Source organism: Beta vulgaris, chromosome 3, assembly GCF_026745355.1.
Source record: "Beta vulgaris subsp. vulgaris cultivar EL10 chromosome 3, EL10.2, whole genome shotgun sequence".
NCBI classification, from domain to species: Eukaryota; Viridiplantae; Streptophyta; class Magnoliopsida; order Caryophyllales; family Amaranthaceae; genus Beta; species Beta vulgaris.
This window is the reverse complement of record NC_079204.1, coordinates 47,458,717-47,478,968: the sequence shown is the minus strand read 5'-3', so window position 1 is coordinate 47,478,968 and position 20,252 is coordinate 47,458,717. Positions and strand designations below refer to the sequence as shown.

At 32.2% G+C, this 20,252-nt stretch overlaps 1 protein-coding gene across 1 annotated transcript; it reads left to right on the top strand.

Moving 5' to 3' along the window:
- Positions 1-16,326: 16,326 nt before the first annotated feature.
- On the top strand, positions 16,327-19,808 carry LOC104889183 (hypothetical protein). The gene is made up of 5 exons (XM_010674339.4): positions 16,327-16,543; positions 16,629-16,752; positions 17,449-17,656; positions 19,201-19,341; positions 19,512-19,808. The coding sequence occupies exons 1-5, from the start codon at positions 16,458-16,460 to the stop codon at positions 19,634-19,636; spliced, it is 684 nt and encodes a 227-aa protein (XP_010672641.2). The 5' UTR covers positions 16,327-16,457; the 3' UTR covers positions 19,637-19,808.
- The last annotated feature ends 444 nt before the right edge of the window (positions 19,809-20,252 follow it).

Below are 20,252 nucleotides of genomic sequence, written 5' to 3'. Positions count from 1 at the left end.
TTGAATATTAGCTCGTGATTTAAAGTTTTTATAATAATATCGTGTATTAAGAATACATTTTAAAATTGGTTTTAGACTTGTGCCACTTGCACGGGAAGTTTTTGTTTTATAAATTTAAGATTTTATATTCTCTCCTAAAATCATGGTGGACGTATTTAACCCGTTAATCTATAAAAATGATAATATAAAAATTAAGAATATAAAAAATGAAACATACATATAAGTTTGAAAAAGTAAATTTTAATTTGTTATTCGCATAAACAGGTTTTCTAAAGTATGAGTAGTCAGTTATAGGAAATCAATGGTTGAATTCATGATTATTTACTTACATAAAAGAAAAAAAAAATTGTTCAATACTTTTGAATTGGTATGAAATACTTTTGACATATTATTATCAATTTCAATGATTATAGTCAATGCTTCTAGACTTTAAGAACTCATGAGATAATTCTATCTAAATTTTAAAACTAATAATATGTGTTTTAATTTTATGATCTTGTATCGAGAGTATTAAATGTGGCTATGACCCATATGTTATATAGATATGATTTTTCTAAAATGGCCTTGATATCTGAAAATTTGCTCATATTCTTAAACTGACAATATAAAATACTACTTTTTATATGTTTCCATCAATGTTATTGACTATACCATTCGTGCTTGTAGACTTTGAGAACTACATTAGAACAATTCTATCTAAATTGTAAAACAAATAACTTGTGATTTTAATTTTATAATCTTGTGTTAAGAATAATTAAAACCTGGTACGTTGTATAGTTACAATTTTAGGGAGAAGTGTTTGTTGTTGTAATGATTACTTAGCTTGTGTTCAATCAATATTCTTGTATTGAGAATAATTAAAATTTCCTTATGGCCCGTACATTATACAGTCATGGTTTAAAGATGTATGGATTATATTATACAATGAATATGATCATATAAATATACTATCTAGTATTGCAAGTTGTTGCGATATAAACATATAATATAATTTTCAGTTATTAAAAGATTTATGCATAATTTGATGTAATTGATAATTTTTAGCAAGAAATCGTAGTGATTTGATTGCGCTTTTTATAGTTTTTTATTGAAAGACGTGAAAAATAAATAAATGGTGACATATGATTTTCGTTTTTAACAACTTTTTGAAAAAAAAATAGATAGATAACTGAGGTCATTTCCAAAAAAAATTCAAAGTCCTTTCTCAATTTTGAATTTCAAATTTCAACAATTATAAAAATTACAGCTAAACATAAAAATATTAGCTGGTGATTTAAATTTTATGATCTCGTATTTAGAATGCTCGAAAATTAGCTTGCAACTCATGTGTTGAACTATGACTTATGACATTCATGTTATATCCATGTTATATTGTACAATGTCAACGATCCTGGAGTATTTACTAACAATTTATATGGAAAACTTTTTAGTACTTGCAAAGGTAATATAATAGTGCTATATCCTTGTTATGTTGTACAACATATATTATGGTAATAACTAATAGTTAAAGATGTAATATAATTTTGGAAATATTTTTCTTTGCTCAAGTTAAAGATTTTAAAAAATCTCTATTCTCTTCACGTGGCTAAAATACTTTTTGCTTTTAGATAAATATATAGATTACTTATATTTTTAAAATAATGTTTGCTTGAAATAGTGACGCTTTATTGTTTCAATACTTGGAGAAAATATTTTCTAAACTTTCCTTAAAAATAGTGTAGATATCATAATTTCATTCTAGGTCATCATACAAATTTGGTTTGGTCAAATTATCTATATATATTTGCCTAATGAAATGTTTTAAAAAACATGGTCCAAAAAATTATACCCGAATTTTATGTAACTAAGTTGTTAATCTTATTTTTTCTTTAAAATTAAAGTCTTTCTACTCGCATCTACTATATAACTTTGTAGATAACAATCATTTATAACTTAAAATATACCATTTTTCCCCCTTTTGTTTAAGTGACGTTATATCAATCCATGCAATGGATTAATGTATTATGATTTTTGTATTGATAGAGCAATAAACTCATCAAATGGTATAATAATATTTTATTATCATTTGAGACTGATGGACATGAACTCAGCACGTGTAGTATTATGATTTTTGTATTGATGGAGCAAATGATTTAACGATGATAACAAATAATTCTTCCAATCAAATTTCCTTAATTCTTGTACATAAATCTTTTATATGTTTATTTGCTTGATTAAGGATGATTATAATACTATTTCCTAATGAAGAGGATTGTAATTGATTTACTTAATATTCTTTCATAGCTTTAAATATTATGGCACACTCTTGAAGTAATATGCAAACGACACATAAGCAATAGATTTCCTCCAATTTACACGTGGCATATGAATAATGAGAAGGCATGAGAATTTGACATTTGGCGAATTAATTGTGAGGGTGACTCATAGGATTTATGTACCCAGCTTTATATAGATATATATATATATATATATATATATATATATATATATATATATATATATATATATATATATATATAATATTATAATACTATATATCTATATATATATATATGACAACGATATGATTTAAATATTTATTTTAAATAGAAGATATGACTAATATCTCACTATATATTATATATACTCCTAATTTCACAAGCATTTTAATTAAGATAGGTAATATATATAATTTCTTTGAGGGTTAAATATTTATCATAAATTTATACATTTCTTTGAGTAGTCAAAAAGTAGTATACTCCTTTTCAGTGTAAATTATTTGAAAAATAAATATCCAATTTAACTATTAAAATAACTAATGAAATTGTTGTGGTTCAATTCATATTTGAATAAATGTTATTTATTGTCTTTTTACAATTTCATCTATTTTTGCCAAAACACTTCTAATTAATCAACTAATTTAAACGCTAATCGTGAACGACTACTAGTAGACAGCTAGCAGCTACACCCAACAACTACTACTAGTAGATTCGTTTGTTTCGCCAAACATGCCCTAGACCTGTCAATTTTGGATGTGCCAGTTGGCTTTGGGTCGGGTCATTTTGGGTTGTGTGTGGTCCAGTTCGTGCCAAGTGCACTTAAATGTTTAAAAGTAATGGGTTGGATAGGTCATATCAATTTCGGGCTAGATCAACTTAGATCGTCACCTTTCGGGCTCTGCTTGGGTCATATTTAGACCGAGTGCATTCGTTCGAGTTAATTCAGTTTGGGTTTGAAACAAGTTATATCGGGTTACTTTGGGTTCAGATAAGTTTGGGTCTGATTATCATTGGGTCGTGTTAGTATCAAATTGAAATTTGCATGGGTCGTGAAAATCTTGGATTGCATTGGTTCAGGTCAATATCATATCGGACTACTATATTCGGGTCGCTGATTTGGTCACCATCATATCAAGTTATGTTCAGATCGGGTCAAGTCTGGATCAAATCAATCTATAATAGTTTGAAGCGCATTATGTTCTAAATCTGATTTTCACTATTCATTTTAATATGAGGATAAGTAATAATCATAATCTTGATAAATAATAATCATAATCTACGTGACCAATAATTACTGTATGATAATATAGTAACAAAAATGAATTATTAATTTAAAAATGATGATTATTAACTTAAAGCAGTTCAAGCTATCTAGTTATATACATTAAGTTAATTGTGAAAACTGATACTAGTATATATAGTAGGATACAATTACTCCTAACTTGTTCATTACAGATCCATAGCTACTGCTATCAATTATAATTTTTAATCTTCATATATAGTAGAAAAACTATAATCTACATACGTAATAACAATGGATGAATGACTCTCGACCAATTTTTCGCGATTGCACACCGCTATCCAGGGCCATCCCAAGGGGCCCTGTGCTATTTTTTAAATTAGGCCCTAATTTATTATTGAATTATAAATATTGTGGAAAAAAATACATATTGTATATGATATTATGTTAGTAATCACAAAAGAACAAAATTCACAATTCATCACTAAACCAATAAAAAACAGAAGTCTCTTGAAAAAAGGGATAGAGAGACCTATAAGTTAATTCAAACAATAAAAAAGAAAAGTAATGCTTTTTATTTTTAACAATCAATACATTCTCTTATTCTCACCTTTTAATTAACAATGGCATAGGCAAACAAGAATTTATTATTACAACCACAATAATTCAAATTAAACAATTCTAGTGAAATAAATAAATAAGAAGGATTATGATTTGTACATGTTACATAAAAGCATAAGGAAAATATAAATGATTTGAATAAAGAGTAATAAGAATTATGATTTAGACATGTTACATAAAAGCATAGGAAAAAAAATTATGATTAGAAGTATATGAGATTAGTCTATTAAAAGGAAAACCACTTACATTTTTTATCTAGAAGAAGGTAATTTTGCATTATAAATGTAGCTTTTGTATGTACTAATTTCCTTGACTTTGATAAACAAGGAATTATGAACCATACTACTGCTACTTTCTACTCACAAAAAACCCAAAAAAAAAAATTGTACTAGCTTTTGCACCCACAAAACCCAAAAAACCAAAAACCCAAAATAATAAAAAACAGAAAATAAGGATAAAAAAAAATTAAACCAAAAAGAAACAAACAAAAGCATTTCCTTAATGCTTGCACATGCTGGGGTTCGAACCCAGCACACCAACGGACAAAACCTTACATCTATGTGATAGGTTACCACTGAGCCACAATAACTACCTTGTTTTATTATTGCAACATATATTATATAATGAGACAACAGATATGGGGCCCTGATGATGAAATAGGGGCCCTGTGCGGTGGGGCTGTTTGCATAGCCTCATCACCGGGCCTGCCGCTATCCGAAGCTCACATCTTAAAGGTGGGTGATCTGATGCTTAGCAATCAACAAGGGTGAAATATTCGAAAGATCAACAACCTATTCTAACCACACTATGCGCGTCAAATACAAGCTATTGAATTACCTGTGGCTATGGACCAAAGGGACAAGGAGTTCTGGCCATACACCAAATCAGGTGACTACACAACAAAATTGGGGTATGCAATTTTACTCCAACAGCAAAACAATATCAGGAGCATGACATCTGCCATGGATACAAATTTTTTTCGTATTCTTTGGGGATTGCACATCATGCCAAAATGGAAACTGTTTCTCTGGAAATTGTGGCACGATGGTATTGCCACAACCCATAACCTATACAACCGTCAGATTGGGAGCTCAAGCGAGTGTCCAATCTGTTTGGCCGATATAGAGGATACTCAGCATTTGTTCCGCTGGCGCCCATTGGCTATTGAGATTTGGGATTGTGTGAGTTTGGGGGTTCAACTGAATACAGGTGCTAACTTGCCGTTTCGTGAATGGCTAAGTTATTGGACGATTTATTTCCATAAGGAGGATAGTCATCCTTCTCGGCTTCCGAAGTTTGTGGGAGCACTTTGGTCAATCTGGAAATCTCGTAATGACCAGGTATTTCGAACTCATCCTCCAACAATACCATCGATTGTTGTCCAACTTCAAGAAAGTGATAAGCAACATGACACCTTTATAGCTCAAACTCATGACCCTACTCGGAACCCCCGAGATCCCAATACTACGCCTGGCTTCTCTTGTGCTCACCTGGGCCAGCAACATACTGCAGCAAGGTCACTAACTATCCAAATTGATGGGTCTTGGGATAGAAGAACGAATGTAGGAGGAGTAGCTTGGGCTACTAACTTTGTACCCGATTTAGCACAAGCGCAACAAGGCCTTTTTTGCTTTGCTCTCTCAGCTTTAGCCACTGAAGCTACGGCATGTCTCAAATCATTAATCTGGGCGAAGAATGCGGGACAACTCAACATTAGAATTTTAACAGATTTGTCAGTGCTCGTACAACTTCTCCAAGCGGATAATAATCGAGACATAGCGCTCAAATGGACAATACACCGGATTCGAACACTGGGTAAAACCTTCACATCTTGTCAACTGCAAAAGGTCTCACGGACACAGGTTACGACAACACATCAAATGGCCCAATGGTGTAGGAAGAATCGTAGGGGCGTTGGATAGGCCTCTTCAGCTTTCGGTTTCCTTTAAGTTTGTTTAATTCATTGTATGTTTTTCCGTTGTAAAAAAAATAATAAAGAAGATAAATTCACAAAATGACAAAAGTGGGTACGTACGAATATAATCAAACAAGCTCATCATTAAGGTTTACCACTTTAGTGCATTAATAATTATTGTTATACACTTCTGCTTTAGTGCTTATAATGGACTAATTAGTAACAACTTCACGTACTTGATGCTATTATAAGTTATAATATGCATACTGCACTGCCATGAACCTTATAGAATACTTGATTTATTTGATCTTATTATAGAAAGTATATTCTCATGACATACAAATATCTCTATTACATAAGGGAAGGGGGACCTATGGTGTCCTCTTTTGAACTGACTATTTTGTCCCCCTTTCCCTTACTAAATTACAAAAATAATATCAATACCAAAACTGGGGATTCAAACAAAGCTATCGGAAATTAAATTTCAACATCACTCCCAAATCACTTATCTTAGGAAACTTTACAAATCCATTTCTAAATCGCGTTCAAGAAATCCCGCAAATCACTAAACTTTGCAAAAAATTAAAAATTAACTTACAAACCAAAACTAATATAGTAGCTCGTAAATACATAAAAAAATATTCACAAAATTCACTTACAAATGATTGTTCTCAAGAACTCACAAATTTCACTTACAAATTATTCTTTATCAATACACGCTATGCATAAAAATCTGTAAACAAAACATAAAATTTCGACGGGAATATCACACATTTGTCCATCGGCGAATTGCAAACTTCCAAAAAGGTACATAATTCTTTTAATCTTCCAAGTTATTTGAAATTAGTTGAAAAAACAATAGCAATTGTTATGTAGCGACTAACAGAAAAAAGGGAGATGATAGCAATTAGTTAAAAAGGACTTAAATTTAACCCTTTATTTTCACATGAAATGAGAGAACAAGATAAAAGTAACAAATTTAGTTTTTTTTAAAAAAGAAATTCCAATATTAAAAATTCTGCTCATAACTTTTGCAAAAAAACCATTTTCACAAATAAATTTTGAAAAAAAAAACCAAAATCAAAGTTTTCGCGAACGGTTTTTGCAAAAATCAATTTTCAGAAAAAAATTAAATTAATTTGCTAAAACTATTTTCATAAAAAAAAATTACATTATTTTGCGAAAACAAATAGTGAAATTAAGCACCAAGACAACTGTAAAATTTTGAAATGGAAAAAAGGGCTTTTATACAATTTAAATTTAATTCATTTTCATGTTAAATCAGAAAACAAGATAAAAGAAACGATTTTTGATTTTTTTTTTTAAAAAAATTTCAATATCAAATTGTGTATGAAAATTTAGAATTTTATCTGAAATATAGTTTTAAATAAGACTGATGAAAATATTAAATATAAGTTTGTGAGATCATAATTTAGATGTTAGGCAAGGGAAAAAAATTGAAATTGATTCATACTTCTCGGATTAAATTTTGGGATGATAGATAATCGACCCAAGAAAAAACTGAAGTTAGTTGATTTAAGAAATTACCTTTCTTTATTAGAAAATCGACTCAAGAAAAAACTCAAGTTGGTTTGCTTCCTTCAAAAGTGGTTGATACGGCTAATGAATTTTTGATGAATTAGATCTACTGCTTTGCTTAATACTTGAAAAGGCTGATTTTCTTATTGTATAGTGTATAGTTTGATGAACTAGGTTCCTTGAAAATATGGTTTGTAGATTTGTAGTGAGAGGAAGAGAAAATGAATAGCAAAAGTAGTGAAATTAATTGATGTTGTCAAGTGTGGAAAAGGTAGTGAAATATTTTTGTTAAAATTCTAGAAGGATGTGCCTACAGGCTACAACACATCACTCAAAATTTTGGGTTTCAAATACAAGTGTGGATCAAAGTATAAATTAGCCAAATTATAATATGGGTTTCAAATACAAGTGTAGATCAAAGTATAGATTAGCCAAATTATAATATTGTTCCATTGGAAATTCAACATAACATATAATATGGACTCAATTTTTTTTTTGTTCAATAGAGATAAGTTTAACTAAGGGAGTAATATTGTAATGCTACTTAAATGCAAAGAGTTAATGACTGCAAAATAAAGAACAGAATGTAGAAGGAGTACTATTTGATTGTATTTCAAAGAATCTTATTCACAAAATGGAGGTGAACTTAAAATACTAACTTGCATTTTCTTTTTGTTTACTACTTAGTAATAATTAGGCCTAAAAATGTCATCGCACGCATCGCATGCATAAAAACTAGTTTATAACAGAAGTAAACTATATTAGTTTTAGGGTTCCAAAGTGTATAACGACCATCCAAAATTGAGCCCCACCTCTACCCAAAATTCAAGAACGACCATCCAAAATTGAGCCCCACCTCTACCCAAAATTCAAGAACGACCATCCATGTCGATGCTTCATTCACTTACTTATCTGAACCCATGGGCACCGCGGGTGTGGCTAGGAATGGGACGGGTCTTTGGATCGTTGGGTTCGAGATTTGGAGTTTTGCCACTGATTCTATCTTAGCTGGAATTATGGTCATTCGACATGGTTTAATTATTGCAAAAAGGTTCAGGTTACTTGAGGTTTTAATTTTATAGATTGCATGAATGTGTTTAAGTTGTTGCATAGCCAAGAGAGCTGCGGTGACAAATATAAGAGTGCCATTTTGTAATGCAGAAAGTTATGAAGGGATCTCTTACAAGTAACAATTGAACATTGTAGCAGGAAGACTAATCATGTGGCGGATTTGCTAGCCAAAAAAAGTAGAATTAAAAATGGTAGTTGCAATGTAACTAGGATTTGTAATATGGCTTATATTACGGATTGTATAACTCGTGCTTCTATGATTTTTTGATCGGATTTTCAAGTTTTTCACCAAAAAAAAAAGTGTATAACAAATTTTTAGAACGGTTACATTAATCTGGTCTTGTCAACATCATTTCCGGTCGAGGTCGGATCAGAAGACGGCGAGTCGCTTTGTATATGGGTCATACGAAATCGATTATTGGAGTAATTAAATCGGTTTGGGTGCAAGTCGAGTTTGGATCATAATTGTGGAGACTATTCGGCTATGGATTGAGTACGGGCAGTGTGGGCCAGGATTGAATCAATAATTGTTGAGCCTAATTGGTTCAAGATCGGATTCTAATTGTTAATAATAACTCAACATTTTCCCATCCGCTAAAAATAAATCAGCTTTTGATTATTTCTTGAATAAGTCTACCTTTAGTACCTATCAATTTTAACAAGTTAAATTACAAATAATCTGGCTTTTTTTTTTTTTTAATTTTTAGTTTCTTTTTGTTTCTCTCTCATCTCTTGGAATAGTTACACACATCATATTTAAGCGATTAAATAAGTTAACAACAGGCAAAAACTTACTAAAAACATACTGATATTAAAGGTTGACTTATTCAAGAATGATCAAAAGATTTACTTGTTTTTAACGTATGGTCTACAGGTTGATTCTACTGATTTTTGACAATATATATCTCTATTATATAAGTGAAGGGGGGAGGTATGGTGTCCCTCTTTGAAAATACAAAAATACCCTTAAGAAAAATAAAATATTAAGAAACAAAGAAGGTATAAGCTATTTCCATATTAAACAAGCTAAGATTGAAACAAATAATTACCTATTAAGACACAAGCAAAAAAATGAATTTGATTGAAAAGCTTTACACAAAAAAGTTTTAAGATCATTGATAAAATGAGAATCTTCAATTCAAAAATGGTTACTAAATATTGATAATAATAACATTACATTTTCACCGCATATTATTTTGCAGAATATCAAACTTATGCACTCATAAAATATTGATTATTGCCTACTATTTACAATTTTTATCATATAAAGAATGGTAAGGGAGTGATGATAGTTATAAAACATTAGCACTCTACCCTTTAAACATATTAAGTTCACTATAATTTGTTTTAAAGAACAGAGTAGTTCAAAATCTACAATTTTATATGTAAAAACATGTCAATTCAAAAATGACATTTTTTATTCGACATTAGGTTGCGCATAAAATTGTGATTAAACATAAGTGAATGATATCATCTTTTTAACTACTTACGTGTGCCCAAAATAAATGCTAAAATCTATATATGAACACATCTCATGCCAAAAATGCTAGTTTGCTTATAAGAAAAGGAGAAATCTATTAAATCACCGGCATGCATGGACTTTTTCCTCCCCGCTATTAGTGGAAACGCATAGACTTTTCAAGTTTGCAGCTTGACTTGTTCGTGCTAACTGATCCCATACGTTCATATGTCCAGTTAGTGGAGTAGAATCAATCTTACAGAACTTCAAAGGACCTGAACTCTTTGGTATTATATATATATGGGATCCTTTCTACTAACTATATAGATGCAAATAAAAAAGTCCCCAATTCCATTTTCTCATAATAATCAATTGCCTCGCAGTTGATATTAAAATGCATCACAATACCATCACCTTTCTTCTTGTTATCCTCTTATACCTTGCTACACTTAATCTTGTAACATATTTCCCTTTGACTTGTCGAACCTTTAATAAATCAGTTTTTGGAGATTTTCTCACACCCGCTGACGACTCCTTCATATTTAGAAAAGCATTACAAGTCACACAGGATAAAAGTGATTCTATCTTCAACCTCTCTGGTAAAGTCTTGCACAAACAACGATTCACTTTATTGTATCAAAGAACAAATGCATCCTTCAACTCAGTTTTCGTTCTTAACATTAGATCAAAAAATGAGAGAGGCGGGGAAGGTGGCGAAGGGCTAGCATTTATTTTAGCTGCAGATCGCGAGCTCCCAAACAACAACGAGGGCCAGTGGCAAGGAATAGGGGACGGTCATACGCAGTGGTGGATCTTGAAACTTTTTCTTTTAGGGGCTAGATAAGTTCATATCATAGCTACTATAATAACTAAACATACATTGCACGTATTGACGTATATAAGTTGGTAGAGTCACCCGTTAACACTCTAGAAGGACTTGAAGTTTGACAAAGATAATCATAAGGACATGAAGTTTGAAGAATTATTGTTTAGAACCTCTAGATAACTTTTGTTACATATTGTTTTATAGTATTTGTCAATATTTTTTTCGATAATAGGAAAATGAATATTTAATGCAACAAAAACATTTATACAAATATATTAAAATGTGTTTTTAATAAAGTTTGTATAGTGATTCATAGAATCAAAACTAAGAGAAAAGCATTAAAGAAGAATGAGGATATGAGAGAGAATGAGAGTGTTTTATTTCATGTTTGAGTAATTCTTGAATGAGCTGAATAATACTACAAACTAGTGAGTGTCCCGGGCGATGCTCCGGGTTGTTACTTTTCGTAACGTTTTTGTTAAGTTAGGAAAAATTGACGTATTGACCTGATAAGTAATTGCATGATTTTTGAAAAATAAACCCCCTAAAGTTTGGGGATGAAAGCAATAACTTAACTTTATACATGGAATTGAAGTAAGAATTTATAACTATAATAGTCTTGTTGTTATCATAAAAATCTTAGCTATCTAACTACTTGTGCAAATCTTTTAATGATATATATTAATAAGGCCTTATGATATTTTATTTTGAAGTACTAAACAACGGTGTTATGTTGGATTAATGGTTAAGCTTCCACTTTTCATTTCAAAGGTCATGTGATCGATTCCTTGTAACTACACACTATTATTTTTTAAATTGAGGGCTTGACTTGAAGTATTGCATTAGAGCCTAGAGGAGAGTGCCACGTGGCACACAAACTTTTTATGAATGCCTTTTAATATATTAGTATAGATGAGATATTTATACACTCATTAATACAATCATTCTCTTCATTACAACAGTAACTGAATTCCCTAGATTTCAGGAAAGTTAGTTAAGCTGTTATTACAAGGCTAACAGAAATAACAAAAAGCTATTGCTGAACTTGCTGAGCTAGACAAGTAGCAGAAGATACTTCAATATCCCCCCTCAAGCTAGGGGTGGATTTAGCAGGAGACACACCTAGATTGGACATTAGCTTAGATAATTGAGGAGATGGGAGAGTCTTCATGAGAAGATCAGCAAGTTGATCTCCAGTAGGAATGTAACTAAGCTCTAGTAAACCTTCCAACACCTTGTCTCGAGTGAAATAAACATCAAGCGCAATGTGCTTGGTTCTTTCATGCTGAACAGGATTCTTACCCAAGTGAATGGCAGATTAATTGTCATAGCAAAGCTTAACAGGTTTCAAATTATCAACACCAAGATCAGTAAGAAGTCTCACAAGCCAAGTAATTTCGGAGGCAGCAGCAGCTAAAGCTCTATACTCAGCCTTAGAAGATGATTTGGAGACAGTGGACTGCTTTTTAGATTTTCATGAGATAGGACTTTTTCCCAAGAGTATCAAGTAACCAGTCACTGATCTTGTGGAGTTAGGACAGGCACCCCAATCTGAATCAGAGTACCCTTGCAAGGTAAGCTGAGTAGAAGCCTGTAACAAAATACCCTGGCCAACAGAACCTGCTACATATCTAAGAAGATGATGTAAGGCTTGCAAATGGGGAGTTCTGGGAGCTTGTAAAAATTGGCTAAGGGTTTGTATAGCATAAGAGATGTCTGGCCTTGTATGAGTAAGGAAGTTTAGCTTGCCAACTAAACATCTGTAATGGTTAGGATCAGTATAGAAATCACCTGCTTCAGCTAAAAGTTTCAAGTTGAGAGGAAGTGGTGTCTTGGCAGATTTAGAAGTGTCAAGTTCACATTCTGCTATGAGCTCTTTTGTGATTTTTCTTTGACTTAAAATGATGCCATTAGACAATCTAGTCACTTCTAAGCCAAGGAAATAACTGAGAGGACCTAGATCCTTGATGCTGAAGATAGTATGTAGGTGAGTTTTAAGGCTAAGAATAAGAGGGAGATTGGGACCTGTGAGAATTATATCGTCCACATAAACAGCAGCAATACACATATCATCCTCAGACTTGTTGATGAACAAAGAATAATCATTTTTGCTCTGTATAAAACCTTGATGAGCTAGTTCTGCAGTGAGCCTTGCAAACCACTGCCTACTAACTTGTTTTAAGCCATATAATGACTTAATAAGTTTGCAAACCTTGTGGGCTGGGTTAGGAAGACCTTCAGGCATAGCCATGTACACCTCTTCATCTAAGGTGCCATGAAGGAATGAATTGTTTATATCAAGTTGGTGAAGTGGCCATTGAAAAGTAGCTGCAAGAGCTAACAAATACCTTATGGTTGCCATCTTCACAACTGGGGAGAATGTTTCAGCATAGTCAAGACCAAACTTCTGAGTGAATCCCTTGGCCACCAACCTAGCTTTATATCTATCCAAGGAACCATCCTTTTTAAGTTTCACCTTGAATACCCATTTACAACCTATAGCTTTCTTCCCCTTAGGTAGATCAGTAACTATCCATGTGTTGTTAGCCTTTAAAGCTGCTAACTCTTGATTCATAGCATCTATCCACTCAGTATGCTGAGATGCTTCAAGATAACTAGTAGGTTATGTTAACTTTGAAAGCTCAGAGATGAAAGCTTTAGAACTACTTGGCACTAATATCTAACCTTTTTATGATAATAGCAAGAAACTATTATAAACATAAACTCTTACTTCAATTCCTTGTAGAAAGTTAAGTTGTTGGTAACTTTCATCCCCCAAACTTTTCAGGGTTTATTTTTCAAAATATCATGCAATGACTTATCATGTCATTACATTAATTTTCCATCATTACGCAAAAATACGAATTAAAAACAACAACCCGAAGTATCGCCCGAAACACTCACTAGTTAAAATTTAAAGATCCACCTAAAGTAACTCATTTGAACCATTTCCATTAGAGTCCAACTAACTATTATATTCAATTAATGTGATAATAATAATGATGACGATGATTGGGCCGAGGTCAGGGCATTTCTCGGGTCGGATCGACCTTGATCGGCTCTAAAAGCTACACCTATTCAATGGGTAGAATACTCACATGAGTAAAAAAAAAAATTCTTAGTAGTAATCCACTATGCATAGAATAATTCATCTGGATAGTAATATAGAATACCTAATGGTAGATTAAGTTTTTTTTTTTTTTTTCTGCAAAGTTATAGATTCTTGGAAGAAAAATCTCAAAACATTCTCATGATGACTTTGCATTTTGCAAGGTTGCATTTAAAGTTATTGATCTTTTAATTGATCCCATACAATCAGCCCACTTTTATCAAATAGTAGTTGCATCACGCAATCATCTTCTATTCTATCAAGTTTTTGATATATTTTGTGAACCTAATTAAAATCAACATGAAACTTTACGAACATGACCTGTTTATCCGAATTTTCAGCTCAAGTTATGTACAAGTGAGCTCATGACTTTAAATTCATTATGAATGCATCTTGGGTGCAACATATTACAGCATAAATTTATAGTATAACTCGTCATAAATTTATAGTGTAACATGTTACAACTTATACCATGGTGCAGCTGGGTTCGTTGGTGGTTGTGGTTATGCAGCTGGGTTCATCGGTGGTTGTGGTTGTGAATGCGTGTGAGTGTGATGTGGTAGTGTTAGGCGGTGTCAGTGGTAAAGGATGTTGGGGGTGGTGAGGAGTTGAGGAGTATGAGGACTGAGAAGTTAAGTGGTGGTAATTGGTACAGGATTTGCGGGGACACTTGTTTTTTTTTTTATTGACACAAGGTAGTTTTTTTTTTTTTTTTTTTGAAGGATGACACAAGGTAGGTTTTAAAATGACTCATATGCTTAACAAAATGATAGTGCGTTTATTTAAAAAGTAATTTAGACAAAAAATTGGAGATAATGATACAATAATTGTTGAAACATTACACGAAAAAATAATAATGATACAAATATTGTTGACAAATAATAATAAAATAGGTTTTAATGATACAAATTTCCTTTATAAATCTATAATGACATAATAATGAGTAATATTGACACAAAATAAGGAGTTGAGAAATAATACTAAAATAAGTTTAAATGATACTCCCTCCGTTTCATATTAATTTACTCACTTCACTGTGGGGGAGAACCAAGGAAGAAGTACAAAAGTATGAGAGAGAAACCGAAAAGTTGGAGAGAGAAACTAAAAAGTGAGAGAGAGAAACAAAAGAGTGGGTTAAAATATTTAAAAGTGAATGACATGGGTGGAAAAAGAGGAGAAAGTAGATCTGATATGTTACCAAATATAGAAAAAGCAACAGTATGTAGATTAAAAAGAAACGGACTAAAAAGGAAAGTGTGTAGATTAAAAAGAAAGGGAGGGAGTACAAGTTTGTTCTAAAATGACATAAAAATGAGTAATAATGATACAAAAATAAGTAATAATGACAGAGAAATAAAGAATTGACAAATAATATTAAAATAGGTTTAAAATGATACAAATTTACTCAATAAGACATAAAATGAGTCAAAAATGACGTAGAAATAAGTAATATGACATGGAAATAAGGAGTTGATAAATAACATTAAAATAGGTTTAACTGATATAAGTTTGCTCTATAATAACATATAATTGAGTTTTTAATGACAAAAAAAATGAGCAATAATGACACACAAATAAGAAATCGATAAATAATATCAAAATAGGAGTTTACTATTGAAAATTTTCCGTGTAATAATTGTACTTAGAAAATGAACTACCTGTCCATCTACTATTTAGGCTCTATTTGGTAGGGTGTAAAATTTTTTTAGTGTAAGATGATTTTTCATGGAAAACAATTTACAACGGAAAACACAATTTCAAAATTAGTTTTTCGTTGTTGGGTTCAAACTTCAATGTAAGAAAAATGATGAAGTAAAAGGAAAATGAAAACGAAATGGAGGTAGTGAAAAAGGGGTGTACAAGAGTGATAAGTTCATGTCCACTCATGCCCAAAAAAATATGTCATTCCTATCTCTCATCAACTTTCTCTCTCATCTTACAAAAGTTTGTCATGGATTATGTCCCATTTTCCCAAATTGATGCTCAAAAAAACCATGAGTAGACATGCTCTAAGGAAAACAATATCCCATTTATGTTGAACCTTCATTTTGAAAGGAAAATGGTTTTTCACCATTGAGAGAATAATTTTACTACAAGAAAAAATGATTTTACACTTATTTGACAACCAAATGATATAAGACTGAAAATTAAAGGAAAATCATTTTTCAAGAAAAAAAAATTTACGCCATACCAAACAGAGCACTAATGTCCCAATTTTCCAAATCGGCCATTTCTCATTTCGACCAAAATCAGATGTCCAAAATTTGAACCCCGCGCCAAAATTACAGAAAATCAGTGGAGAGTGGAGACTACATTTCAGTTCACTACAATAGATAGTGTAAAAAGTATCGGCAATTCGGCAAAGATTGTGGCTAACATTAACAATATGATTATATGATATACACCCATCAAATCATCAATGACATCAAGAAATTCTACTTCATTTAGGGCATCTGGGCAACGTTCCATTCCTTCCACCTTCCTTTCTCGCCCTAATTATTCATGGTATCGTTAATTTTTCTAAACAATTTCAAAATTTAATTGCTTCTTTAAGTATTCTATAAGAACCCTAATTAACTTTACGTTGCAGTTTCACAAGTAATTCAAATGCTTCTGGTGTAACTTCAGACAAAAACAAGGGTCATTCGAATGTCTCTCTTTCTTCTTTCCTCAATCGTAAATTGCATAAAACTTCTGTTCTTCCTATTAACAAGGTAATTTCATCAATTTTAGTTTCATCATTTCATCCTTTTTTTTTATTTATCTGAATTAATAATTATATTTGCATGTTGAGTCTTAAACTGGGGAAATGTTTAGATTAGAATTTAGATTAGTATACATAATCTTTGAAATTGGAACTTAATGTAAATCAAGGGGTTCAATTAAAGCTACTTTTGTTTTGTTTCCAGGAATTACTCTTGAAATAATAAACTGTTTCCTGTGTTGGGTGATAAAAAAGAATGAGTTTTAGGCTCCGTTTGGTAGGGCGTAAAATATTTTCAGTGTAAAATGATTTTCATGGAAAACAATTTACAATGGAAAACACAATTCCAAAATTAGTTTTTCGTTGTTTGGTTCGATGTAAGAAAAATGATGAAATGAAAGGAAAAATGAAAGGGAAAGTAAGGAGGTAGTGAGAGGAGTGTACAAGAGAGATAAGGAAAATAGTTTTCCCTTCATTTTGAAAGGAAAATGGATTTTACTTCAAGGGAAAATGGTTTTACACTCTTTTGCCAACCAAACAATGTAAAATTGAAAATAGAGGAAAACAGTTTTCCAGAAAAACGTTTTACGCCCTACCAAACGGAGCCTTAATGAATTATTCAATGGGGCTCGAATTGGGTAGTCTCATTACAAGCATAGTTTGAATAGAATTAATATTTTTTTACATATTTGTTGCTGTAATTAAGGATAACAAGAAATACTCGGTAGTTGAAAAGGAGAGTTCTTCTTTGGCAGTGGAGTGTAATCCCCAAAATGAGTCAAGTGCTGGAGTTGAGCAATGTGGTTTTGAAGGACCTCGTGATGGAGGAGCGTGTGTGATTGAAGATTCCGTGTTTAAGCTGTTTAATGATTCAGGAGGGAGAGTCAGAAAGAGGTCTTCTGACTGCATAACTGGTTAGTGCAGGCTTCTGATGCAGTCTCATGTTTATGTCCAAAATGTAGATTGTTGTGCAATGAAATAGCAGAACTAAATGCTTATTGTCTTCATGCTTTTCACGTTTGTTATACGGCATTGCCATTTGATTTTCTTACGATGGTTAATCGTCCTGCAAAGGACATAGAACTTGTCTGGAGGATTGAGGTTGAAATTTACAGGTTTAGGAATTTGCTGGTCAGCAAAAGGAAGACATAGGTTGAACAATGAAACACATAAGAGCAAAAGTGCTGAATTTGTTCACTGTGCGTGTTTTTACAATATGCTAATGCACTGAATACATGACTAAATTTACACCAAGCATATAATGTGCATTATCAAGCATACCTCAAGGACTAGATAGCCTTGATTAATTTGCAATTGTTGATTACAAGATTTATTAGCTTGGAAACAATCAAATGTTTGCAGTTTTTTTCAAGATTATTTGGCTCCATAAAATTTCTTCATTATAGTTGGTAATGCTCTTGAGGATTTTGGAGAAAGAAGGATCTCGAGAGGGCCTACTTGGACTTAGCTCGACTTACTTTGCCTAGTTATACATGGTCTGCATATCATTGCTTCCTCCTGAAATTGGACCTTAGCTGAACTCAAATGTTTGTCACAGCATATACTGTATTTATCTCAAGCATTTACCTACTTGCATGGGTATATCTGAGGATGTACACTGTACATAGAACATAGGAACTTTTGCCTATCTCCTAATATATGAACATTCGAGTATTTTTGAAACCAGCCAAACTGTGCACTACAGAGTGTACAAATAATTGGACTTCCAGATTCACTTTGATTGTATCACACTGTTACTATCATCATTAGCAATTTACCTTAAACGTTGTAGAGAATGTTTGAACCTTTATTATGCTTCATGATAATCCGGTGCTTTGCGTCTTGTATTGCCTTCGACAATTTTAAAATTAATAGTATTGTGCAGTGCCTCCTTTATCAGTTCTGGGAGAAAAGATAGGTCTCGTCCTTTTCATAGATGATCAATGTCCATATGAAATTCTGATGGTGTGGCAACTAGAAAATATCCTTGATTCTTTCAACTGCATATAAAGCAACTGGTGGAGAAGAGACTGAAAGATATGTTTGAACCAAACTTGTAAAAGCTAAACATCTCATTGCTAATGTATTTATTGATGATATCAGCGCCTGAAAATTACTTCCAACAAGTGAAGGAAGCTTATGATCAAAGCTTGTGCCTACTGCTTCTGCATTATATTTTGTGACTGGTTAATCCTTGCTTCTGCCAATCTGGGCTGGGATCCAATGGTCTTAATTCATTTGGTTTTGCTTTCTTTTTCTTTTGTTAAAAGTTTTCATCTTTATTCCTTAGTTAGTAAGGATGCATGTCTTTTAGCAGCTTATGACATGCATGATATCTACCTGTTGACGTACAAGATGGTCCAGATCGAGTAATAGTATGGTCTTGATCAATTTTCACTCAGGATTTTACCTTCATTATTGAAGCTTCCGTTTTGTGGTTTATTATTCTGGCTTGCAGGAGCATCAAGGCTTGAAGGTGATTCAAAGCAGCAGAGTCAAAAGCATTTGTTAGTTCTTGGAGATGACCCAAAACCGAAGAGAAGAGCACATGAAAGAGTTTCATGTAGCTATAAGGAACCAAGGCCTCTATACAACCATTGTAAGTAACTATGGCAGGTCAATATAAAGCCATTTCATAACAAAATATAGCTGCTAGCCTGCTACTGCTCTTTATTCACGCCTGAGATTTACATCGATAAATTTTGGTCATATATGTCTGTCAGTGAGCCATGGGAGGAGTGAAAAGTGTCTTATGTTTTTCCCTGGCAGATGAAAGTGGAACTGGTTGGTGGGAACCTGAGAGAGAAGGTGTTGACAGTGATGAAGTTGGGAGCGCAGAAGTATGGGAAGGCATGGGTTCGACAACACTAGGAGGGCTTGATTGGCACGGATAAGTTAAGCATGTTTAACCATCTTTAGCTAGTTATGAACCGTCATAACTGAGGACTCTGTCCACACTTTCTTATGGTTATGATAAGAATTTACTCTGTATTGAGAGATTAAGCAATGTTAGTGCTCTATGGATGAAGACTTATACCAAATTCTACATCTAAGTTGAATTTCTAATCTTAGTGAAGTACATTTGCTTGATGTACTCGCTTTGTCCCATGATACTTGATCTGTCCCATCATAAACCTTAATGATAGAATTTGAGTAAAGTGACTCTCAGATGAGCAATTTCTGTCTTCCCTATAAGTCTATAAGAGCATCCACCACCTTTGAACAAAAAAATATTCATCCCTTTCTCTCTACATCTCTCTCACCGTCCAAAAAAAAAAATGTCATGGCTCATGATCAAATTCACAAAATCATCACACCCATGACATAAAAAAAGTTCATCAATTTTCTCTCTTTTACTTCAAAATTAATTTTTTTGAAGTGTTTTAAAATATGGCAAAATCAGTATATCAATTTATAAATATAAAAAAATGACCACTGGTATTTTTCATGTTTTTTTTTGAAATATAGCCGTTCTAATTTGGCAAATACATTTTTTTTTTTACCATTCTA